This window comes from Mycteria americana, chromosome 2 (assembly GCF_035582795.1).
Source record: "Mycteria americana isolate JAX WOST 10 ecotype Jacksonville Zoo and Gardens chromosome 2, USCA_MyAme_1.0, whole genome shotgun sequence".
Taxonomy (NCBI): Eukaryota; Metazoa; Chordata; class Aves; order Ciconiiformes; family Ciconiidae; genus Mycteria; species Mycteria americana.
Window position 1 is genome coordinate 131,251,152 of NC_134366.1, and position 26,500 is coordinate 131,277,651.

The 26,500-nt window shown below is 35.5% G+C and overlaps 1 protein-coding gene across 5 annotated transcripts in view; it reads right to left on the reverse strand.

The window, feature by feature from the left end:
• The window catches only part of RB1CC1 (RB1 inducible coiled-coil 1), an 80,261-nt gene that overhangs the window by 36,225 nt on the left and 17,536 nt on the right, over positions 1–26,500 (reverse strand). For 4 of the 5 annotated variants that reach the window (XM_075494662.1, XM_075494659.1, XM_075494661.1 and 1 more), the window contains 8 exons: positions 26,078–26,204; positions 25,643–25,813; positions 14,558–14,760; positions 12,982–13,414; positions 9,041–9,211; positions 2,796–2,980; positions 171–357; positions 9–90 (listed from right to left, as the gene is read on the reverse strand). In XM_075494662.1, coding sequence (XP_075350777.1) covers positions 9–90; positions 171–357; positions 2,796–2,980; positions 9,041–9,211; positions 12,982–13,414; positions 14,558–14,760; positions 25,643–25,813; positions 26,078–26,204 — 1,559 coding nt within the window. Of the gene's footprint in view, positions 1–8; positions 91–170; positions 358–2,795; positions 2,981–9,040; positions 9,212–12,981; positions 13,415–14,557; positions 14,761–19,485; positions 19,541–25,642; positions 25,814–26,077; positions 26,205–26,500 lie in introns of those variants that run through there. The other variant, XM_075494663.1, reaches the window with a different exon arrangement.

A 26,500-nucleotide genomic window follows, 5' to 3' on the forward strand; every position in this document is an offset into this window, starting at 1 on the left:
GTACTTACTGAACAGTTTACCAAAAGATTCCCTTTTTGCCTTTTCAGCTTCATATAGGTGTTTCCCATCTTTTATTAAAGCACCCGCCCACTGCAGAAGGGAAAATACATAGTTAGTTGTTCATTTATACATTGACACAAAGGTTTGGTCTCGAAGTTTTACTTACTTACCTCCCTGTAGTGTTTTATGAACATTTTTCTCCTCACAACTTCAACAACAGCTAGACAGTACATTTGAGGAACAGTACTGAGAGCCTCTACAACCTTGACCCTTTCTAGGAGCTCCGTTACAAGACGAAGCAATGCTTGTAGTTTCTCTCCATCTTGGTCAGCATGAAGCATTACAAAACAACACCACCTACAAAAGTAGGTTACACTTTAGAAGATCACAACTTAGTCATCTTTCCTGCATTTAAATTTCACTAAGATTAGCAACATGTCTGGATGAACTGAACGACATCATTTTACATGGGACAACAACAGGCTATCTGGAAGTACCAAGCAATTCCGAATTCAGTAGCTGCCTTGCAGTTCCCTGTTAATTTCTCACAGAAAGATATCCATATCAGTGCTCAAAAAATGAACACTTACCACCATTTGAGTTCAGGTATTGTTTTTGACAAGTAATGGTCTTCGCATACATAACCTTAGGAGGAATGATAATGTAACTTTCTCCAGAAGAATTAAAAACAGGTGGTACGTCCAGAGCAAAGAAGAGACTACTTTTTGTTTTTAAATCTTAAAAATACTTATTGCAAAGCATTCACAAGAAATATTAAGGGTAAGGATACTGTTTAGGAAGTTCATGCCATCTACTCACACACTACAAATTACAGCCCCTGTAACATACAAATTCCCACACCTTGTAACCATACCTTCAATTATCTTATTGATACAACCAATACATTAATTTCAAGCACAGCCAACCACATAACTAAATCACAGGATAACTACTGAAAAGGTGATCAACTGGTGTGTTTGAGGGGAAACATTACAACACCTTTGCCACCAGAGAAGGCATAAGGTGGAGGTATGTCCCGCAAGTAGCAAAAAAAATAAAAATTGTTTTTCTTGACAGAAGTGAAGTAAAAGTGAAACAACAAATACAAACAAGTCAACATTAAGCAACTAGGAACATAAACTAACAGAGAAACTACAAGACATGCACTGTTGACTTTCTCATAGTAATGAGTAGTAAGAAATAAAAAGAGGGCATTATACAAAGCCAACAAGTGGTCAGTTCAAAACACAAAGGGAAGTACATTTTCCACACAACATATAGTTAAGTTGCAAAACTTGCAAAAAACATGACTTTGTGGATTCGAAAAGAAGTTGGACTACTTAATGGAAAAAATCCTCCATACGCAATTAAACAGAGAAGGGCTGCTTCTAGATCAGATAAGAATATTCTCCTTTAAGAATATTTACATATAGTTAAGTTTATGTTCTTTCCTCATTATTAGATTCCCATTATGGTCACTTGCTACTAACTGCTACTGAAGACAAGCTAGAAGAACCTTTGGTTTGACCCAAAATACAGTGGGGTTTTTTGTTTGTTTGGGGTGTTTGGTGGTTTATTTGTTTGTTTGTTTGTTTGGGGGGCGGTAGTGAAAGTGGGTGTGAGTTGTTGTTGGGTATTTTGTTTTTTTGTTTTTTAAGCTACACTTCGTTCTTCTCTTCAGATCTATCCTCTTTGCGTTCACTCTCCACACCTCACTAGCTTAATTCCTTACAAAAGGGATGCAAGTCTTTTCCTCTAATAACTCATGAATTAAGTGCATACTATACAAATACTTTAACACATAGAAAATGAAAGTGATATTTATGGCAACCTAGGCTCTATGTACTATCCCTAAATACCTGCTACAGTGGAAAAATGGTGCAAAAACAGTCATCTTTTCATTGGGCTAAGAGCAGATGCATAGGTAACAAAGACAGACAAATTCATATTTCAATTTACCTAGCAGTAATTTATTTTACAAACACAACAGGATTTTTGTCACTAGCGCACTGCTGTTTCTGCTTTACTTTCTGTACCTTGCACCTGCCTCATCCATACAAACTGCAATCTCTTCAAGAAAAAAAAAAATCTACTTGATGGATATCCAGCGTGCAAGTTTAACAGGTTCACAACACTGCCTAATTAGTAGCTGCTAGCATAAACAAAGTTTTTTCTTCCAAAAATTATTAAACTCTGTATACTTTTCCTATGTATCTGACATGACAAATTATCTAAAGCTTAATAAAGTGTAGCAGTGTGAAAAACTGTATTTCGCATTGAGCAATATAGACTACTTACTGCCTTCTATGTTATACAGTAATGACGCTTACATGAAAAACTACCATTTTAATGGCTTTGACTGGATATAATTATTTTTCATGAACTACAAGTAAATCAAACTACTGGCATGTTTTTCTGCTTTGATGTGATCACAAGCTACTGAAGAGTGTTTAACTTATGCTTATTATAATCCTTTGAAAACACCAATGTAATTGCCAGTCAAGTTTTAAATAAGATACCGACGGCTTCTGAGCTTGATGAGAGGAGAGGGAATAGTAGGTTCTTGGATATTGTTTTATTGATATGAAGACCATTTAAACTCTAAGAAAAGTATCTCTTAAAATAATATTTTGTTTCACAAATAACTTCATATACAAACTGAAGTGATCCAACTTTTATTTTCTCTCCCATTAACAAAAACTCTATGCATTACCAAGGATTTTCTTAAGACACACATTCTTTAAACAATCTTGATGCAAGTGGAAGCAATATAAAGTTGAAAAGTTGTAACTTACTTCAGTCTGACTTGCAGATTATTTGCAAGCTCCTGTTTGGCAGTGGTACATTTCTGTTTAATATCTAACAGTTTTCTGTGATTAGTTAACATAATCATCAGCTGATTTGCATGACTCAAACACAAATCAGGCAGCACAGAAGGATCTTTCAAGTTCTCAGCTCTCTTCTGATTAGCCAAAAATCCCTAGAGGAAAGAGACATGTTTATTAGACAAGCTTTGTGACAATCAAAAAGCATGGAAGTGATCCATCTTCTCTGTAAGAATGCAAGCATTTTAATAAACTTACTGTAACATTGAGGAGTGTAACAGAATGCTACATAGAGAAGCCAAGTGTCAAAGTTGCTTTCTTCTCATTCTATAATCCAGTCTAAATAAATCTTGTCTGATATTTCCCCCCCAAACAGTTACCAACACAACCCTATAAGAACTTTACACAACTAACCAACACCAGTGAAAGATCACAGAAGTTAATGCAGCAGAAAAGTAGCTACTAGGATGGAGGGCATCAACCATCATTCTAATTTCTGCAAACAACTAGCTTGTTAACTTCTGGCATATGCAACACTTAACATCAACTTAGAGCATATTCAGTACTACTGTGGGCTAAAGAACGTATTTTTTGCATAAAGAAATTCATACATGAAACTAATTCTTCTTGAGAGCCAAGATCACAGCTAGACATCTTATTTGCACATAACAGTTGGGCATGGCAAAGAATTATCTGTTGCGGATGGTAACAGGCAACCCCTAAAAGGGTGGGGAGCAAAAAAGGGAAGATGGACTGCCTTAGACAGACATGTCTTAGATGGCCGATTACAGGAGGTAACATATGTATGCATACACAGAAGAGACAAAGAAGACGGGAGCTGCTGGTGTAACAACTACTGTGCCAGGCCATTGTCATCTTCATCACATTCAACAGGTGAGGTAAAATACTGCTGGAAACAGTGTGTTTTTTTAGGCAAGAAAATACCACCCACACCACCAATTTTAGCTTTGATTTTGTCCACATTCATATAATCTCTGACACGTCACTTGAACATCACAGTGTTCACTACATTTGTAGTTCTACAAACTTGTTTATTAAGCCTTTGTTTTCTTAATAAAGAATTCAAAACTAGACAATAGTTTTAACTGTTTCTTTCTGAAGTTGAACAGTAAATCATAGAGAGTTATACAAAACTGCTGAAAAATGAAACCACTGTCATTACTGATTTGATATTGAATGTAAAGCAATCTTGCCATAAGATGCTATAGAACACATTTGCAAAGCCTGCAATAAATATTTATATCCTAGTGAGAACAGCACAGAAATCAAAGTATTAAATAAGTATGTTAAGTGTAATGAAAAGAAAACGAAGGAGGAGGACATCGAACATGGAAGAGAATACTGAAGAATCAACCATTTACTGAACTCTGCACAACTTATGTACTGAATAAGCAAGGACCCTCTGGGAAACCAAAGCAGGTTTTAAACATTTTAACTGTATGTATTACCCGAGCCAAGTGAATGGAAACCAGAAAAGGTGGGAAGAACTGCTAATGAGATGAAGAGGACAGCCCCATCAAAAGAACTTGGGTTGTTTAGTCAAGGAAGACAAACACATTGAAGAAACATGCTGTGATAATTGTTAGGGAATTGCGGAGCACCACAATGAAAGGCTGTATAGGCATGAGAGCATATGGGTTTGAATTAGACAAGAATACTTTCAGATCTGAGTTTAACGGATGTTTATAAACTTTAGGACAATCAGATTCTATACAACTTTGCAACAGGAATACAGAAGTCAAGAAAATAATTGCTTTTAAATAGCAGCTCAGTAAGCTTTTTAAACGAATCACATGGCATGGAGCCTGAAGTTAGACAAAACTGGATACAGTAAGCTAGAAAATCCCTTCCAGCTTTACTCTCAGTTCCAAAAGGCTATTCATAAATTTGAGTATCTTTTGCCATTTCTGCATCTGTGGGCCCATCTTGAAAGTAAAATTTAAACTAAAATTACCCTAGTATACAAATTAGAAAGAAAAATCTCAGCATACTAGAAAAAGGACAGTTAAGAAAAACTGCAGTAAACTAAGAAAAAAGGGGGGGAGGGGAGAACCCCAATAAATTGTGGAGAAATCCAAGATCTAAATAATCAATTGTTCTTGCAGGTTCTTGCCCTTCTAGCCCTGATCAGATGACAGGATCCATGACGTGAGCATCATAGTCAAATTAAGAAAGGTCCTGAAAAGCAGGTATAACAACGTCTTTATGGATTTTTCCCAATGACTATTTCCAAATCAAAGAAGCAACAATAAAGAATATTTTAAAACATTTTAGACTGAAGTTCAAACAATCAACAGGGAAAGCAGTCAGTGACGTAATAAGCAGCTGAGAAGACCCTGAATCATTATAAACCTATAAATCTAATGTTTTCTTTGATGTAACAAGAAGCAGGAGAAAAGTAAAAGTACAGAAAATGATAGTGATAAAGTCCTTTCCCAACAACTTCAAGTGAAAGAGAACAAGCCCAGAATAAAGGAAGTCATCCGCCAACCAGGTTTTTTTTTTTTTCCCCCACTATGTTTAACAGAGTTAATAGAAGAGTAACATTTCTATGAACCTAATTGATGGAAATGCATTTGGATGTAACAAAATGTTTTGAAAAGTTACACTACTAATAGGGAAATTAAAAAAAAAATCAAACACAAGAAAATGTTGGAAAGGATAAGCTATTGGGCAGAATCACATTGAAAGATTAGAGAGGCTCCAAATTTTCTAGATGCATACTCTTATTACATGCCACCTACTGACCGCAATTCTATATGCTTATGTTACAAATCTGAGCTTCCACAGAGAAAAATAGTTTTTCAACTTAAAGCAGTTTTCCATATTAAACATTAGGGACTGGAGATCAACTATTTAACTACATAACTTAGGATGTAATCTTTCATGTAAAAGGCTGTTTAATGGTCAGTTAATTGAAAAGGCTGACTGGAAGCTAAAGAACTCTTAAGGCAGGTCCAGGAACAAGCAAATTAACTAAGCAATGAGGCCTTCTAGCAGCAGACAACTTTGTTCCATGGGATAAGTTTGGTTTGAATTTTAATAATGAAACTGAGGTTGGAGTAGAAAGTCAACTCAAATTCTGGATAGGACATCAGCTTTTTCTGGCCTGGGGAAAATAAGCCTATATCTTCCAATACAAATACTGCCAATGGGACTTCCATTGAGATGTTCCTTATCCTTGTTCTATAAAGTACCTCCACTTCATTTCTTTATGAACAGAAACAGTTCATTGCTGGAAGGTGTGATGTAAAGGAAAATTGCATGAAGTTTTTTTTTCAGATAACACCAAATATTAACAGTTATTACACAAACTGTAAGCACCACCTTTAAAAATACACAAGTCCTCGTCTATAATTTTAAATATAATTAAACCCTTACACTTCACCATTCTTCTTAGATCTCTATGCAGACTATCATTTGAATGAGTAACATACCAGTTCTAATATCTTAAAACATTTAATTAACTGAAGCTTCAAAAAAAAAAAAAAAAACCCAAACACACCATCACATTCTATCTGACTGTTCTTAAAAACCTCTATATCACAAGTAAAGGAATAGACAATTTAAAAAGAAAAGGCAAAGATGAAGATTTGAAAGTTACAAGTCTCTGACAAGTCTTCAAAAGGTACAGATTCTAAATTTACAGTGGCATTTAAACAAGGTGACAAAGTATCTTTCCAACTGACTTTTAGGCATCTCACTCAGAAGTGGGATTGGTAAACTTGAGGGAGGCTCTTCATTCAATTGAAGAGGGAAAACATAGCTAAAACTACCATTCACAGCTTTGGGCAACCAAGTATAGGGATGGAAGAGTAGCTTTTCTATCATGCTGAATTCCCTCGGATTTAGCATTGGCCCACAATACAAACACTGCAAGACTGAGATTTAGCACAAATTTACTTCTAGACTTACTCATTGAAATTATTTGAAGACAGGCTCCACTTTTAAACGATGCTGTCAGAAGTACTGGTAGCACCCACCTTTACGTACCAGCCATAGGATGGAGCAGGAAGCCTGGGACCTATGCAACTGTCAGCCTAGTTCTCTCCTCCTCAAAAGGGGGCTCTAACCACCCCAAGACAGGGAGGCAACATTGGGCACTTAATCCTACTAATGACATACCAATGTGCAAGCAGAAATAAGAAACTCATGCCTTTCTTCACGGTCTCAGCTCTGAGGTAATGGTGGAAATTGGAACATCAGGTAACAACCACATACAGATTTTAATATACTTTCAGTTGCTAACAAAGCATTAAAGGACAATCTTAAGTATAAAGTCAACTGAAGCTCTTCACAGAAACTGTATTTAATAAAGAAGCTTTAATATGGCACTGTAATGTTTTAAAAAAACCAGGAGCTATATATTTTACATTTAAAATAGTCTTTAATCAAATTTCTTATCACTTCAAATGACACTGTCTAGTGCAGGCACACTAGTCCATCTCCTCACTACGAGCTTGGTGATCAGCCATTAACCACATTACCTCTTCCTTGATCCTGTACTGATGAGTGGCAAGTTACCAAGGACTCTGTATTTCCCTTCAAAATTAAATTTAATCTACTTATCTCTTATTCCATATCTCCAACTGAAGTTCTGATTTTCTAGCTGTTTTTCTATTTCTAGACTATACGGATAACAGAAAATCACTCCACAACTCAAACCTTAAGGTCACCAACTTCTAACTCCTTACACATATACTGCAGCAAGGTCATAACACCCCTTTTCAGCTCAAAAAATAAAACATGCCCCCTCAGAACAAGACAAGGTAACTGCATGGAGTGGCACATAGAGCTAAATAACGTTTCCAAGAGAAAGGACAAAAGGACAGTGGAACAGCTCACCAACCGTCTGGCTGCATGTATTTGACTCTGGAACTAGTTGAAGGTCAGAAGACGACAACATATTAAGAACAAACCAATGAATTAGTTGGTGTGACAGGAAGTGTTCAGGACATGCCACCTGGGCATGATGCCAATTTCATGCCTCATTTTCCCTTTCCATTATTGAGTTTTTTTCCATTTCTGCCTTCCATTTAATGAGAGACTGGATGAACTAGCAAAGATTAATCAATTCACAGCATCCCAGTCTCCAGTATAAGAGCAACTGCAAATGACAGGCTGCCTTTGATGGTCTACCATTGGCAAAAAGTTGTCTGCTTTTAAACGTAGCTGTAAAACCAGGTGGAATTTAGACAGACTTCACAAAGATATGTACAGGCAGATACTAAGATAATATTTAAGCCAGATGTTTTTTTTTCCTTAAGCTCAGAATATTCATTAAAAACATCAGTTTTCAAACAAGCTTCAACATAAATATCTACAGTGTTTATAACTGTTAGACACCTTCATCAGATCCTATTTTTATTAGCAGCTTTCTACATTAATGTGCAAAATGTTACACTAATACAGCACCACCTGTTTGTAAACCATTCACTAGATGTAACAAGATACACCTTAACACAAGACACACCTTAAAAAGTATTTTCAAAGTTTTTAAATTTTGCCATTTTCTAAGTGATTCTTACTCATCCAGAAGAAACCTAATTGCTAAAATAAAAATAAACTAGATGTATTCTATTCCAGAAACAATACCATATACTGATGTATCTCAGAAGCCAGCAATTTTACACTGGTGCTTTATGAGAAAGCTGACTGGCTGAATTGGAATTAAATATATTTTTCCAAATTATAACCAAGAGAAAGTTGACAGAAATACTTTAGCTATAAAAATATACAGCTTAATATGCAGTTGACAAAGTTGCAGTGAACTACAGCTCTGCATGTTCCTAGTGCATTAAGTCTAGGATATTTTAAGTAAGACACTTCTACTTTGTAGAGTGACTTTTTCTCCAATATAGATGAAGCGACATAAATACAAGCCCTATATTTAAGTTCCGGTGCTGTCCCCCACCCACTGTTGCATTTTCAACTAGTTTGATGTTTTAAAAAAAGTATTTAAATTAATGTGGTAGTTGGAGTTATGAGCTGAAAACATGACCACAAGATGTAAAATCTACCAATATTTAAATGTCAAATTATTATGAATATAGCACCTTTTTGAGCATCTCCAGTGTGATAAGTTGAAAACTATCTTGCATTAAGACATGCAATTGTTTTGTTGTAAACTTTAACAGCATACATGTATCAAAAATCTACCATCTTCCAATGTTACACACACAAGTGTCTATTACCTGAGCAAGTTCTTTTTGTTCATTCACCAGCCTGCTGCAGCTTGCTATCATCTGGTCCAATGCATAGAGCCTATCCTCAAGGCCTTTAATAGCCTTCATGTTCTGATTATCTAGTTTGGCGATAGTTTGTCGACATTCTGCCAGAAAGGGTTGGATAATCCTTGGATCAAGCTGGGGAAAAAAAAAGAAAGAAAGAAAGAGCAGTTGATATATTGAAAGGTGACATGAGCTAGCTACATGGGTTTTTATAACTTTTTTTTTTTTTTAATATAATGTGTGCCTACATCTGTTTCAGAATTCTGAGTTAATGAGTCTGTGGATTTTATACCACAGCATGAAAATCTTTGAAGTATTCCAACCAGACCATCATAGAAATCAGGATCCTTACAAGGGGAAGGGACTTTAGTTGAGGAGACAACGATACGGGGGGAAGAGGCAGTTTAAAGCTAATGGACACCATCTACCCTGGAACAGAAGCCATACAGCTACAATCAAAACAAGTGATGAATGTGACTCAGTGGAAAGTGCAGTAGGGAGGGTGATGGGAGCTGCAACACCCATTAGCCTCTTCCCACTAAATGAATGTTTTAATTGATTCCTTAGACAAGCAGATCAGTTCTAAGTAAGTGGAAAACAAGCTATGGAAAAAAAAATACTTTTGTAATACTTTTTGCTAATGTTTTTACTAATAAAAACACATTTTTAAAAATCATTTCATCATATTCCTTCACAGGCCATTATCCAGAAAAAAATGTTTGAAACTTTAAGAGGCTACCAATGTCCACAGATATTAAGGGTGGCTCTTCAAGTTTCACTATAAGAGTAGTGAAATAAATTAGTCTTTATTTCCTTAGTTCTAAAAACAACATAGGTAATTACAACAGCTTATGTAGGACAGAGTTTAGTCTAAACCTGGAATATATTAGTTCAGAACACAGTAAGAGTCGTTAGGTATTAGCAAAACATGAACAAATTTGCCCAAATGTATCCAAAATGGTTATGGTATGCCATCTATTATATGAGAATCTAGTAAAAAGGACACTATCCCATGAGGTCATACTAGCTGTCACAGTACTGGCTTTTTTTGTTAACATGCAGTGTTTATGGCACTTACAGAGCACACAACCCTCAAAAAAGAAGCCACTTCTATGACTCAATATTAACATAAATTAAAGTACTATTTTCCCCTCGATCTATTATTGAACTGTATGAAAGCTTTCACACATGGCACTTTCATCCTGGAAACACCCCTCTGGGGTATGGAGAGGGGAATCTGAAGAGCAAAAGTATTACCAATTAAGGAGCAACTACAAAGAATAGGTCTTTCATTCTCTTCAAACAAACAAAAAAAACCCCAAAAGCAAACAAACAAACAAGACCACAAGGGGAAGTACTAAAAACTGGTAGTTAGCCCAGAACTTTTCAGAATAAACAATTAATGCTATTATTAATGTGACAAAATACGTTAAAGTTCTCTGAAAACGGCAAAGGCTAATTTTTAGTATGTCATGAATGATCTTATGAATCTTGGTCCTTCTAAAGTGAGTTGTCCATCTTTAAGAACCAGTAATAAAAATAGTCTCTGAGATTAAACCAGATTGTTTTTATAGGATAATCTTCATTACCATCCTGTTCAGGATTACTCCCCTGTGGCATCTTGAATTACTCCACTGCAGCATCCAGAACAGTTTCTTAACAGACAAAATACTAAAGAATAATATGGTGGGTTTTTTTCTTTTTACCTTCATAAACTAATTGTGTTTTATCTCTTTTTACAAAGAAGGCCTATTCCTTTCATTCCACCCTGTAATTTACTTCCTCCACCCATTCTTTTTATCCCATCTTTGACCTAATTGCATCAGCAGCACTCAGCTCTACTTTTACTGGTAGATAATATTGCTCTCCTCATCTTTAAAATTCTCTTCCTTTTCTAGCCTTTTACTTCAGTGGCTATGACAGCACTTAACAGAAACATCTGGTTAGCTCCTACCTACCCACTGCTTTTACTGCAGCCTAGGTTTCTGCAATTAGAAGCATCATTTTGTAGAAACACCTACAGGCTAGAAGAACCAGATACCTAGCAGCACTCTGTGCAACACACCAGTTCTGCCAAGACTACCAATATCAAAGGTATAAAGCTCATGCTCTGACGCTTTACACTTTCATGAAAGTCTTACCTGAATTCACAGTTTCAAAGAAGAATTGCAATCACAAACCATTTGTATGGTTCATATTTCCAAGAAGGAAAGGGCATGGGGAGAATGCAGGAAAAATGGAAAAAAAAAATTAGTGCCATTTTATTCTAGCTTGCTATGTGAAAGTGTCATCTCAAGTAAATATTAAAAGAACATTTGTGTTGCAAATTATTTATTTAGTATTTTCTTTTCCTTTTCAGCTACAGGCCAATTCTGTTTTCAAAATAATTCTAAATCAATGGTAGGCAAAGATTCAATCCGTTGTCTGTGCTGCTATCGAAACAGAGTAAATTAATGTTTTCCTAAGGAAAACTAGGAACAATCACATTACTTCAAAGCTCTGGGTTTGTGTGAACCAAAATAGATGAAGACTGATCAATCACACTTGTTTTGGTGGTGGCCAGAATAGTCTGACTAAAGCATTTTCCCTACCTGCCAATTCTGCTTATGCTAAGAAAACAAAAAGAAACTTCATTTTTGCAGGAGCAATCGCATTTTTCCCCTACAAAAATCAGCTTAAGTTACAAAACAATTAAAATAGCTGAAACAAGGGATTTCTGACTAGTCTTAGATAAGAAAAGCACACAGTTACAACATAGCCTCTCTAAAACATGTGATGTATGTCACATAAGACTACAAGCTGATCAAAAAAGGTACAATAAGTATTTAACTGAAATGGTTATTTTTTCACTTTTGTATCTTTAGTATCACTAATTTATTTGGAAGCAACTGTTTAATGTCTGTCTCTTAAAATACTGATTTTTAAGAGACATTGCATTTGTGCCCTGTTAATATTATGTGCAAAGTGAATTTATTCTCTTGCAACCGAACTACTGGGTTTTTGTTACTCGTTCTAGACTAGTAGAAAGCACCTTGTAGCATTACTGAACAAATAGGACAAAGAATTGTCTCAGACTTCAGCAATTAGGAAGTCTTTCACACACAAAACTGAATATTGTTTTTGCTAAAGAAAAAACTTGTAAAGTCCAATCTTTCTCTTAGCCTTTTATGTCCTACTAAGATTTAGACAGCTCAAAATCTTAAGTAGCCCTTAATATTAAGCCCAATTCTCCAACTACTTTTAAGACAGAACTGAAAAATCAATGTACAGAACTGACCACATCATAATGTTCCCTACAACAGACGGGGTTTAGACATAACTGAGACAGTCTTCCAGTCCTACCTTAAGGAGGAAATAAAGTGTCAAAGACAATAGAAACTGTTTTCTTTGTTCAAGGTATATGGAGTTGTAATGGTATAAAATTATACATACGCAAACAAGGCTAGACAATGTAAGAAATATAGGCTACAGTGAAAACAAATAAAGGAGGAAACTCCAAGGCAAAAAGTTTTTAAACAGTTACAATGCTCACTAGTTAAAATAATCATTTGGAAAGTAAAGAAAGTGAGCAATGTTTTATTCTACCAGCAGCAGAAATACAAACTGACATGTTGGGCTCTTCTGAGTGCATCTGTATCAGCTAATAAAGAATGCATATATATAGTATGTAAATTTATCATAATTAACCACATGAATTTGTCCTATATTTTAATAAAGGTTTCAGTATTTTTAACACAAAGAACATTAACTTTGGTCCTTAAAATACTTCGCCCCCTCCCTTCAGAAAGTTATCTGAGAAACAGCAAGTTACAAGAAGTTGAGTCACTTCAAAAGCACTGGCATCCGGAAAATAAACAGCAACATTCAATGCGATACAATTTGATTTTTAAAAATTGTAAACTTACCCTACTCATAGAATCAAAACATTTTCTGACCAGCGATTCAACATCATTAGGTCTATCTTGAACATTTATCCAGTCTAACAGAGACACATTGAAGGAAGGCTGATCATCATCTTTCAATTCTACTGATGTTTCATTGTCTTGGACAGTAGCATTTTGACCAGATTCCTTATCTTTTACATTTTCAGGATCTGTGCCTTCCAAAGCTGAACGTTCAACTGACTTGCAAAATGAGGCTAACATTGATTTATTGTTCACTTTAGATATATCAGAATAAAGCACCAATTCAGCAGATTTCCCATCCTCAGTTTCTTCACTTTCTGCCCCTCCATGCTCAGCTGAAGAATCCAGTCTTCCTAAACACTCTCTGTAACTATGTCTTGTTAGGCACTCCAGCAGTGGTATCTTGGCCATGACAGAAACAGCAGAACCCAAGCTTTTTTAAAAAGGGTGAAAAGAAAAACAAACATCAGTATCTAGAAGCCAATGTGATAAAAACTTAGATACAAACCGCCTGTAATATAAAGTACTATTTATTTTAGAATTGGAGCCAATTGCAAAATGAATCTGGTACCTATCCTTTCAAAATACTGAGTTCAGCATCAACATCGTGAGAGGACAGCTAAAGAAGTTACAATTTTTGCTCTCTTCCACTGCTGGATATGAACTCTTCTAAACTTCCAACTAAGCTTATGTTTATAATGCAATGAAAAAAAGGACAGTTTGGTAAACTGAGACATGCCCACTTTTTTTTTTTTTAAACACACAACTCAGACTTTTATGTTTCCAATCTGCAGGGATACCAATGTTTATTAGCAAAGATTGAGTGTCCTCTGGCTGACTACTTTTGCAGAGTTTGAATAGTTTCTATATATTTGGTAAAAGCTATGAAGTTCAAGGTATTTTTTGGTTTGGGGTTTGGTTTTTTTTTTGAAAAGTGAATTGAAAAGTGAAACATATTTATGCTTTATTTCTTTAAGTATCCAACATCCACTTACATTCCATTAGGCAAAGCAATCATAGAAATACCATAATGCTATAATGTCCAGAAAGATGTTAAAGATTTTCCTTGAAGTAACATCCAGAGTTTGCAGGATACAAGTATACACACACATGCACCTACACCCCCCCAAATGTATACATATACACCCAAAGTTTATGTTATGACTTCATACTTTCAACATAGATCATCATTCTTAATATCTGCTCAAGTGTATTAAAAAGCAATTAATTCAAAATGCAAATATGTATTTAAAAATGTTGATTAATGTCTAAATTTATTATCTAGCTATTTCTAGTGCACATTTGGAAGGACTCCAGCTCTTAAACAGCTGTTCATTAACGAGCATATCTTCCACCTAATTCAATACAGGTTTTTGTGTGTTGATGAATACAAGGAAAAAAGTGTCATTTAAGAAATGACTAGCATACAACAAAGAATGTTTGATTATGTGTCAAGGAGAACAAACAAATACACACTTGATTAATTAGAACTAGTAGCAGACACACAACACTCAAAAAATAAGTTTAAAATATAGTAACTTTGGAGATTGAGGCTGAAGTTTAATGGCAAACCTACTGTGTAAGTTTCAACTTGATATCATCTATGGACTGCAAATAGCTTGAATATACATTTTCAAACTTGAAAAGTAGCTTTTGGTAAGAGTATGTACAATCTTCCAAGTTGGCCATTATGGCAGCCCAGCCTTGATGCTGAAGATGTTCATCATGTACAAGACCTTCACAAAAGGAGCAAAGCTTCTTGGCAACCTCGTACATTTCCTGGAAAAAAAAAAAAAATCTCCAACAAAATTCAAATCACTTCAGGTTATTACTGTGGTAACTATATAAAACATTAAAGTGAGACATAACATAGAAAGTGTTAAATTTAGATAGCTAAAAACTTGTACACCTTAAAACTTCATCAAAAATAACAAAACTTCCTTTATACTTAAATAAAAAAAATTAATTAGATGAAAAAATGTATAGACGATTTACTGAGAAATATCTTCAGAACAGGCAGGTGAAAGCTGCAGTTCAAAAAAACCTTATAAAATTAATTAAACGCTGCTAATGTAAAATATTCAGTGCAGACATACATGAATAATAATGCTTGTACTAATCTGACAGGAGCTGGCAAACAAGGTCCATTAAGGAGAAAACTATTGATGAGCCAAGCAGAAGCTCAGAACAAGACAATGAATTGCAGGACCCATCAGCAGAAGCGCAGGTGCATCAGATGCAAGAAGAGATGCATGAGGAGAGCAGCAGGGTAGATAATTAATTGAAGTATTCCCTTGATTAATAAACCAGATGCAACATGATGAGAAGCAGTGCAGAGTGTCCACAAAACTCTAAAACATACCCTGAACTTGATATATGCAAACCAACATGGAAGCTTTTCTGTTAAAGAACTGGATGACACAGAAGCATTTTACTGCCATAAGAAGGTGAGAATTTCATTACCACCCAACTTGGCAGAGTTAAAACAGAGACCTACATACGGCAAGTACCATATCTTACTAAAAGTGCACTAAACAGCAATGCCTATTATATTAAATTCCAAAGTTTTAACTACTAGTAGAAGAGTAACTATTTTAAGTTTACCAATTTAAGAAAAGAGACTGTCCCCCTCAAAGTGCCTACTACTCAAATACCAAAATGAGAAAGTAAAACAAAAGTCATACAATAAATTCTTCAGCTCAATACTTTATCAATAACATACTACATGGAAAATATTCTCCTGAGCATACTTGTATGTTGGGTTTCAATATTTACCTACCTGCCAAGAAGGAAAATCTTACTACTTTTTGCAGGTTGAGGATACTGTTAAACGAGGACTGAACACATAACTGTCCTCTGCTATAGTACATGTGAGAAAACCATGCATGGAGAAACAAATTATACAAATGCGGTGAGAAAGCAGTGTTAAAAACCCAACACATCAGTATATTTTAGAATGCATTTGCTGCTGAACATGTTTAGCAGCACATATGCATACACAAAAAAAAAAAAAATGTAGAGCCCAATAACACTTATCTTCCAAAAAAAACCCCACAAAACTGCAGAGCATTTAATCCAAACATTTCAGAATATTGACAAAACCTGAGTTATGAATACCCTCTTTTTTTTTTTTTTTTAAAAAAAGTCCAAGCTTTATCTCAAGCAGCATGACAAAATTCCACTGTCCTTCAAATCACTGGTATCTAAGCTATCAGCAGATGAACAATAAATATACAAACATACTAATACATGCAACTCCACGGAAATCAAAAGCTATTACAAATTTCTATGACTTCATAGTAAAGGTACTACCTGCCTTCTTGTGTTCCGAGCTTTGGTCGCTTTCTGTGCACATGAGAATAAGGATTTCCAGATTGAAAAGAATAGTTATTTTATTTGAAATGAGCTCTCACTTCCTAAGTCAAAATCAATCAGTAACACAACTGGGACAGCATCCAGATAGTGCTGAAATCTGCAAGTCATTTTCTTCAGATTATCTCCAGTTCGTCTATACAATTTAAATTCACATAACCTGACCAATGCAATATTGACAACTTGAACAATTTTTTATTATTTTAAGTTCACTTTGTATACAAGTTACTCAAAGGCGAATTCCACAGCATATAAAAAAGCAGAATTACTGCTTCCTCAATTATGATATTAAGAACCAAAAGAACAGGCTGTTTTACCCTAAGGTATACTAAAAACTACACCAAAAATATGAAGCTGAAAAGGTAACCGAATGTCCCCATTGTGTTCTAATGTATGTCCTGGGAACATACACGCACATTTTACTTTCAACTCACAAACACTATTCTCTTCCCAAAGTCAACCTTCCTCCAAACTCCTGGCAGTAATTCCAGAAGTAAGAGCATATGCAGAACCACACATTAGTTTGAAGACTAAAACAATATAAGCCATCTACAAAATCAAAACAGTCATAAAGTCTTTTTATGCAGTTCCTTCAAGGGAGTATGACAGTTTACTGGGGAAAGTAAAGACTGTCCTTCTCCCACCTTCAAACAAAAATATTTCTTCAAAAGCCCTGGTAGGCTTTTGTTAGTTTTATTTTCCTTCGGACAAACTCACTTAGCATGGCACAGCTCAACTGTGTAATAAGGAAATATATACACTAGGCTTGATATGACCAGACTTTCCGCCCTGAGACATACTCTTAACTAGTGGCAAGTGTTTGCTTTTTCAGCTAGATATATTTATTGTGTTCACAGTGGAAGTCAAAAGTTACAAGTTAGTGTCTTCCTATGAAGCTTTATTACATGTCAGTCTTGATGCTCCTTTGAGAACCTAAGTGCTGTCAATTTAAGATTTTAGTTTTAACAAGGTTGTTTCCTCAGCAAAACACTTTCGAACACAAAACAGAAGTCGCAAGTTACCAAATTTTAGTAGGGGAAAAAAAAAAAATCATTACAATTGAGATCATTTGTTACACTACTGATGACCAGCACTGACACTCTGTAATCTAGAAGTCTAACCTGTGGCAATTTACCCAAATTTAACCAAACCAGAAGCTTGTGTCCCAGCAGTCTGACTCCTAGAAAAGTGAGAGTAAACAACAGTATTTCCCAGAGTGGCAAATTAATACTTCTTTATTTTTTAGAAACCATGTAACAGAAGGGCATTCTAGTAAGTTTCAGGATCTGTCATATAACAGAGACTTGCCCAAAGGAACTGTTATATAAAGATAAAAATACCCCAATGCCATCTAAGTATTCAACCAGGTATTCACTGTCACATGAGCTGCAGCTCCTTGTTGTACACGCAGGAGACGTGGACTTTAAAACAAAAAATCCCATTATGAAAGCAATCATAAATATGATACTGAGAGCCAAAGATTTTTTTCTGAACTATTTAGAGATCAATCTGAACTAACAGTGAACTCAAAATTCATTAGCCTGAAAACATAGTTAAGTTTATTTCAAATAACATGTTTTCAAAGTTACCTGTAAGCTAACACACTACAAGTCAAATTATACAACTAAACAGAGACATGACTGTTTCAGGGCATAAATGCAAGATATTACAACAGCATTCCATATTATCATCCTCCCAAAGTTATTTTTACATGTGTATGCCAAGTGCTGAAGAAATTCTCTCTGGGTGGTGAGGGGCAAGCAGTAGAATTCCGTCTGCATGGATGAACCTGAACACAATTAGGAACCCAGTACTGCTTTTGATGCTGGTTCCTTAGGCAATATCATGAAATAAGCTCATTACACTCAAATAGTAAAGAATATTACTCTGAATTCAGGGGACCCAAGTAGATGGTCCTACTAAAGTTCAAACAACAGGGAGTAACTGTCTTTCCACTTACCAGAACTGTTTCAGTCTTAGACTACACTAAGCAGATACCAGTGCAGGGAACAAGAACACTATGTTAAACCATTATTTCATTTTTTAATGCTGCATGGAGGGGTCAAGAAGAAAACACTGTTTCAGTCAATCCTATAACCCTGCTTTCAAAATGTGAGGGTGTGCAGCAAGAAAAATGAAGCGGTGAAGCTTTTTGCTTCCTTTGAAGTTATCTATGTAGCTTAAAAGTAGTAAAGCAATTAAAAACTACAGCGATATACCTCCCTCATCATTCCATCACTACTGAAATACATCTTCAAGTGATTTGGCTTGTTCTTCCTGCCATCTTCATAGACAACATTTCTGGGGACACCTCCTCAAGCTACTTCATAAGGATCAAGACTGACCTATTTCACATAACCGGTATGTCTGTACGCAGAAAAGAATTAAGCAGCTCTCTGCTAAATGAATAAAGTCTGAAAACTGAATTACGTCAGGCATATAAATAAAGGCCTGCAATCCAACATATGTTTTAACACTTCTCAGTAAAGTTGCCAGCTCCAGCACAGAAAATTAAGCCTGCCTAACAACAGGCTTGCTTTTGTCATTGATTTTTTCACAGATCCACTCAAGGGTAACTGGCAGACACCCAATGGTTCACAGAGCATAAAAATTAACTTCAGTTGCCTTGTAGAGCTACGTCCATCTTACTCAGCTATACCAGGATACCTAGAACACTGACGGCTTCACCATACCACTGGAATGTGGACCTCAAGAAGCACCACTATCAGTACAAGACTAGACAAACCCAGGCTAATCTCAACATGCTGTTATGTTGAAGAGTAAATAAAGGCATTTTCATTTCCTAATTTGTCAAGGAATTCCCAGGCCCACCAGAAAGATTTTTATCTTTGGCTAGGTGCTTTAACAGAATGTTTACTTGAATTATTTCCTTCATTCACTGCAACTTAAATTTAGGTGATTCTTCTGATTATAATTACTTCCATTTAGTATGTTTCAACCAAAATCAGTAGAAGCAACAAAGTATGTTTTATCTAAAACAGAAATTAACTGGTAAAGTGTTTCCCATCAATTTCAAGACTTCATCTTTGCATCCTACTGTCACAATTCTGCTCATCTGAATCTAAAAAATCAGGGCAAGGTCTGTTTGTCTTAAGTGGTCTTTGGACTTACCTCTAAAGAACAAAAGTTCTCAGGAAATGCAGGGTTCTTTCCATTCTCTACAACCCTGTGGTAAAAGGAAACAAGTCATCAAAGTCCTCTATTGCCATGTGTCTGAAATCCTGTAAAAAGGACTCCTTAGGGGTTTCAGTCACCCTAAAAATCAACCTCAGGCCAACAAAAAAGATCCTGAAAGTGAAATTACACACGCCCATACACTGTAACAGCAGATAAACGCTTCCACAAAAGGTAACTGTTATCTTGCTTACCAAAATTAGTCACCAAGACCATGACCTCTAATTCATGCACCTTCGACTAAAACATCAGTTAAAGCTACTAGATTAATCACTTCAAAATTTCAGTTTTTAAAACCTGTAATTGGAACAGTTACCTTCACTGTGAAGGAGATTGATATTTCATGGCAATTCCTCTCCTTTCATTAGATTGATTATTCCATTCTCCTTTAATATTGGTCATTTTTGGTGACTGTGTCCTTTGGACATTTGTCCACACAGTTCATGACTTATTAGATACTCAGAAAGTATTTATTTCATCAGCATAATACAGAACAAGTTATTCGGTAAGTTATAGCTTAATAACTTTTTCTTCAGTACTGTTTTCACCAGTTCTTGGCTCTGACATTAAAAGCAGGCTAGGAGAAGTCAAGTGACAGAATTTAGCACTGAAAAAAATATTGAGAAGCTGACATAAGTCACCACAGCCGGGGAATCAAACCATGGCACAAGGTAACTGATAACTTCTACTAGCTTGATTCCAAGCCACCCAAGTCTTTTTCTCCTGGTGAATTTTCTAAAAGCTTGATCTAACAGTTCTGGTTACAAAGGCCAATCAAAACAAATGCTGTACCTTTGAGTACACCTTAGGGTAAGCTTCAACCTACTCTATTTTAACCCCACCCAGCTCGATTACTTTAAAAGATTATTGATCGCTAATCTGAACTACAAAGAAGTTTGGACTTCAAAGTCCAAAACTACAAAGAAGTTTGGAGTGTGGAGGACCTAGAAGTGTGTTTGGCTATTAGACTAATAATTTAGTCAAAAAAGAATGAATAGCATTAATTTAGCTACTACAATTGTCACAAATATTACAATGCCTTAAAGAACATCAAAATTTTAAAGTAACACTTTTCCAGAGGGTCTCAAAACAGCTTTCTAGTAGAAGTGAAAGAGCATTTCTCTAAATAGTAGATACACAGCTTTCAGGAAGCATGACTATGCTTCTTGGCTTAAGTATTACAAAGTGTTTGGAACTAAACCAAGAACAATCTAGGTACTATGACTACAGCCATGGATTTAAGCAACCAAATGAAATAACCACACAGTTTGTCACCCTTACTCCCATTCCTCAAAACAAAAAATGGCCAGAATTGACAGTTTGATGATGACAGCAACACTATCACATGAAATGTGAAACATATCCACTAACAAAAAGTCCAAGCTTCCAATATCCTTTATCTGGGACAAATAACAAGGGTACTTCAGTTAGATCACTTTAAGTAAATAAGTAAATAAATAATCCGTTTCTAAAGGCTAAGCTACCAGAAATTATTTTAAGTAGTAGTGTTAAAAGACCACAAGATTAGACAAGATTCACACAATGTAGTTTATTGCACAATGGACCGTGTAGACAACAGGTTGTCTTCTCCTAAGCTAGTGTGTACGTAACTTTTTGCAAACACTCTGTGCACCTCATTGTCCACATACTGCAACTCAAGGCCAAAACTGTTGAACTGGAAGAAAGGTGGGGAACTAGGCTAGTTGTACAAAGGCAAGCTGTAACCCTTTAGGCACAGACATCTGAAAGGTAAGTTTTTAGTCAAAAGGAAACCAGAATACTGGGACATAAAACGAAAACAGGCTTAGAAAGTTACTTTAACTGAGATTTAAAAGCCAGACAGTAGATGCAACAAACACTGACCAAAAAGGATCTGACAAAAAGGTTTGTAAGAGAAACATTGCGCCACATGTGACAAAACCTATGGCAAGAATTTCAGTTTAACTGATAAAGGAACAAGTTAAGGTAACAGACACAGCTTCTTTCAAGCTACTGAATCTTTATACTGTAAATTCTATGTAACAAGATCTCATGTAATCAACAGGAACTTAAGAAAATCTGTACAGAAGTTAAAATCATTAAAGCAAAAAGAAAGAAAAAATTGAGGTATCTTGACATGATAATGACAGTACAGTGGAAAACCAAACAGGAGATAATAAGTTTCTCACAGGAATTATTTTTGTTTAGGAGGCACTAAAATCTAAAAACGTCTACATATAAGTTAGTGAAATTAGTTTCAATTGGGAAAAAAAAAAATAATGGCTGCTTTTATATATACCTATACCCTACACATATATGGACAAAAGTCTATAAAAATGCCAGGGACTCCACTGTGAACTAAGAGATGACTTTTGTTTATACTTGAATAGTAACTAAGTATATCTGAAAATTATGGCAAAAAAATGCAGCAAGCAAAAGCAGAATTTAAATCAATAATGGTTAGTTTTAGGCAGGCAAAAAATGATGGAGAGGAAATAAAGGCATGGAGTAATAAACATACTTGTTAAAGAAGAATCTGGAACTACTTGCTATTGTGGAAAGAAAAGTTAAAGGCCATATACCAGTGTATACAAAATATGGATCAGAAAAAGTGAATCAGAAATATCTGTCCACCCTTCTCCACAGTACAAATAAGGTTCAAAATAAGGTACGGTAAAAAAAAAACCACCTTTCATACTGTTCTACAGCATAGTTGCCAAGTAGTACACAGTTCAAGTCACAGATGCTGAAAAATGTGATGAAATTCAACAGTTTTCAGGCAGGCTTAAAATGAGGGAGAAACAAGACAGAAATAAAAGTCTTCACACCCTGAAATATTCATAATCTTCCACACAACGAGTTTGCCTATTAACTAAAGTAGACAGGACATGAGGTACAAGAGATAACAAAGAGCTGCTGCACAGTAAGTTAGCAGCCATCTTCTAAGCAATTGTTACTATTTCATATGCTGTTTACAATTTCATATCAAGTCTGATTTTTAAATCATACTGTATATCCTCTGGGCAGAATAGATACCAAATTAAATAGAAACTGATAGCTATCAAATATTGTTGCCTACTTTTACATAGTTACACATCACTTTCTTATTATTGACAAGAATAGGTAAGACTTTCTATCATAAGCAATGATTTAGATTGTAACTTTTATTTTCCTAATACAAAACATACTTATCGTGTATTAGTAGTAAATATTAATTCATTAAATTTAAGTAATTAAATCACCCTAAATAATTACAGCAGGCAAAAACTCTCCATCAAGTACTGCCACTCTGCTTTTCTGGTAAAGCAGGTTACTGTCTCTCTAAAATTAATAAAAAGACAAAGCTTGGATCATTTTAAGGCAGATTTTTCATGCCCATTTTGCAGGAAGTCTCTCGTACAGTATTCTCAGTGTGGCTTTGGATGCATTAATCTCACAACTACAGAGGTTCAGAGCCTTTCTAGTCCTCCCCAGATCTTAATCAATTTTGAGAAGGATTAATATCCCATGTTCCCTCTTCCTCCCAGCCAAGAAGCTTATGGTGAACCTTGAAGATTAATGTTCTAACCACATTCCCAGTCCTCCCTCAGTTTCTTCTGAATTACTGCTCAAAATGCTTCAAGCAGGCATAATGAAAAACTGCTTTAGCACAATACTGCAATACTCCTTTATACAGTTTTCACACCTTGGTACATCTAAAGTCATGACAGCCTATTTACTAATCTTCCACCATACACGACAGTTCTGTCATTCCCCTGACCTCCCAAAGAAGTACCCAATGCATTTTCACAGCCTAACACAGAGCTTATCGTTTTGAAAGATTTAAAATCTTGGATAAAATTAACTGTGGGTATAAAAGTATATCAGATTTAAGAATATTACTACCTATTTAATCTTCAAATAAATTTCTAAGTTTTTCACAAAAGATTCTACTATCATTGTAGCCCTCTTACAAGCAGGGAAGAACTGGAAGAAGTGGGGAACAGAGAATAATCTTTTTCAAGATAAATCTGCAGGCTAAAAATAAGACCTCCATTCTACTTAGATCCATGTTTAAAGACCTTTAAATACTAAATTCCTTCCCCCATTCTGTAATATTATTAATAAAGTGCCATCAAGTATGGAAAGATTTATTTTATTCTTGCAAATCAGCTCAGGATCACTCTCTCTAGATAAACTTTTCAGTCTCTAAGTATTATAGCTCCAGTTGACCGATAAAAGCTGTACTCCATGCAGAGACTTTTAAGAGTATTTCTGAAATACAGGCTTCCCTTACAGACAACTTGCCACCAGAACGAGCCAGTAAAGATCTAAATAATTAATTTAAAAGCAGAAACACTGCAATAAACTTGCTTGCTCTGCATATTAATACATCCTTCAGAATCAAGGGGGAAGAAAAGATAGCACTAACAATTATTTTCAAGTCTAAGTAGGAATATTTTTTATAAAACTCCTGGAATATAAAAAGCTTACTCCAGAGGAATTAAATCTGTTCTATCAGTACATACTAACTTCACCAGACCAAAACTAAAATTAAGAATCTTCAAGACCACAAAATCAGGGATGGGATGAAGAAAGAAGGTAAAATATCAACAGTGAGAAATGTGAGACTGGGTACCATCACCTTTTGCTTCCATTACCCTAAGTAAACCACAAACACAAAGACCACAGTAATTACTACGCCCCCCCCTTTCGTATCAAATCAACCAACTTTGAGCATTTAACAGATATCAGTCTTGCTGACTGTTATAAGATCCTCCTAACACCTCACAAATAATGGTTTTAAAGCACTTTGTTTCAGCTGCTAAAACCAGAATCCTCACACTCTTCAAGGAGCACGAATGAAAACCTCCCACTCCTAGCTGAATTCACATTGATATCCACTCTTCTCCACATGACAGTCATATGATTCACAGATCCCTAATAACTCAAGGTCCTATTTACTAAGTCAGCAGTAACTGTCAACAGGTGGTGGAGAGAGGAAGAGAGTCTACTGGACTCAAACCTTGCCTTAAATCAGACAGTATGTCAAGGTCAAATTACTCAGGCTAACTTCCCCTGTCTTGACAGGTCAGGAGTCCGGGGGGGGAAACAAAAAAACCCATGTACTATATGCAAGACTTAGCACTTTTCTCTGAATTCAGTTGTACAGTATTAAAACACAGCCATTTCAAGTGCTAAATATTCTTTTGGACTGCATTAAAGTTGTCACTGAAACTAAGAAACTATTACCATGACAACATACTAAAAACATATATTACTATTCATTTTGTGCTAGGTGCTACACATAACCATTCCCCCACCCAGAGCTGTTGGAAGTTTAAATAATCTTTAGAGACATGAAAAATATTTAAAATCTTTAAATGTAAAATTTGAAAAGGAAAATGAGGGCAGTATTTCCTAACATGAAGAAAGGCAATCAGTCCAGCTACTGAAGGCATTGTGTCACATTCTTGAACACACAGCCGTTCCTACTGCATGCACACTTGATATCTTACCGACCATGTTGCAGGGAACTAGTTCCCCCTATCAACATAATACAAAAGTAATCAAATCTGAATTCTGACAAGTTTGCTTTCTATGCAAGTAAAAGCCAGCACTCAATAAAAGACCTCAATTTTAGGAAAAGGAAGCTTAGTTTTATTAATTCCTCACTGTTTTTTTAGACATATAAGATGAAACAGAAGCTTGGCAAGGTGCTTTTAAAAATTATACTACTAATTTTCTACTTGGGTTGACAACATTTCCAAAGTAACAAACTTTTGTGTTTGCACGTTGAGGCAGACTGAAGACACTGAAAATAAGGCAGAGCATTAAGGCATGGGTCCAAGACAACCAGATTGCTTTTATTTTGCAAATGCTGTAAACATACACATCCATAAAGCTGTATTACAATATGCTTTTGAAAGAAGCTTTGAACATGCTGAAGAAGCAAGCGTATTTCAATACCTACCTTGAAACTTCGAGACAAAGGCTCTAAAGAATACATCATCACTAATATGCCATTCTTACTGTCTTTTGACCAAACTATTTCATACTTTCTATCAAGCTTCCCTTCTAACATACAAAAAGGTTATTTTCCTTTGGTGTGCAAGTACAGTAAGAATTTACTTACCACAGCAAGTTGCGTCCGTGATGCTACTGTATGAAACACTGCAGGCATCATGAGAGATTCTTCTACTTTCAATTCCATCTCATTCTCTGCCGAAAACGTGGTTTTGGGGATAGCTGGTGGACGCTCACACAAGATCATTTCTTTGTTGAATAAAAAAATTGGGTTGGTATCCTACACTCAAAAAGAAAATGAAGCCAAACACTGAGTAAAGACAACATACTGTTCGATCACCAATTATTTCATCATGTGGGCTATGCATCTTAAGAGCATGTTAAAATCTACACATATAAGCTGAATACATAAACATCTGTTTCTCAAAGCAAAGAAATCCAGCAAACAGTACACTACAGAAAAATACTTAAAAATCCCTTAGTAAAACATCTTTTTCTTCCCCTATAAATGACAGTTTAGATGAAGAATGCAATATGCACTTACTGTTCCAGCACTGTAACTACACACTCTTCTGTCTGGTGCCATACACTCTCCTCCATTGACAACCAGTACTTGGTGCTGAATGGCAATCTTATACTTTGTTTGAATTGCATGTTTCAGATCAGCCACACTGGAAAAAAATGGGAAGAGAAGATGACACTATCAGCATATTTGTGTCTCTAATTTTACATATTCCTGTAATAGAGACAGGTGACTTGTCTGTGTCAAAGCAGAACTTTTTTTAAAAGAACTATTACTTTTTATTCTGCACAATGACATATTTCTAAGTTTTGTAAGTGCTGTAATGTGTTGCGTTCTGGATATCACGCTAATAAGCTATCAGCTAAAAGACGACAGCCTCTGCATTACTGGTCAGTCATCAGCAATTTTTCTCCAAGATCTGATAGCACGCTAACGTTCTGGATT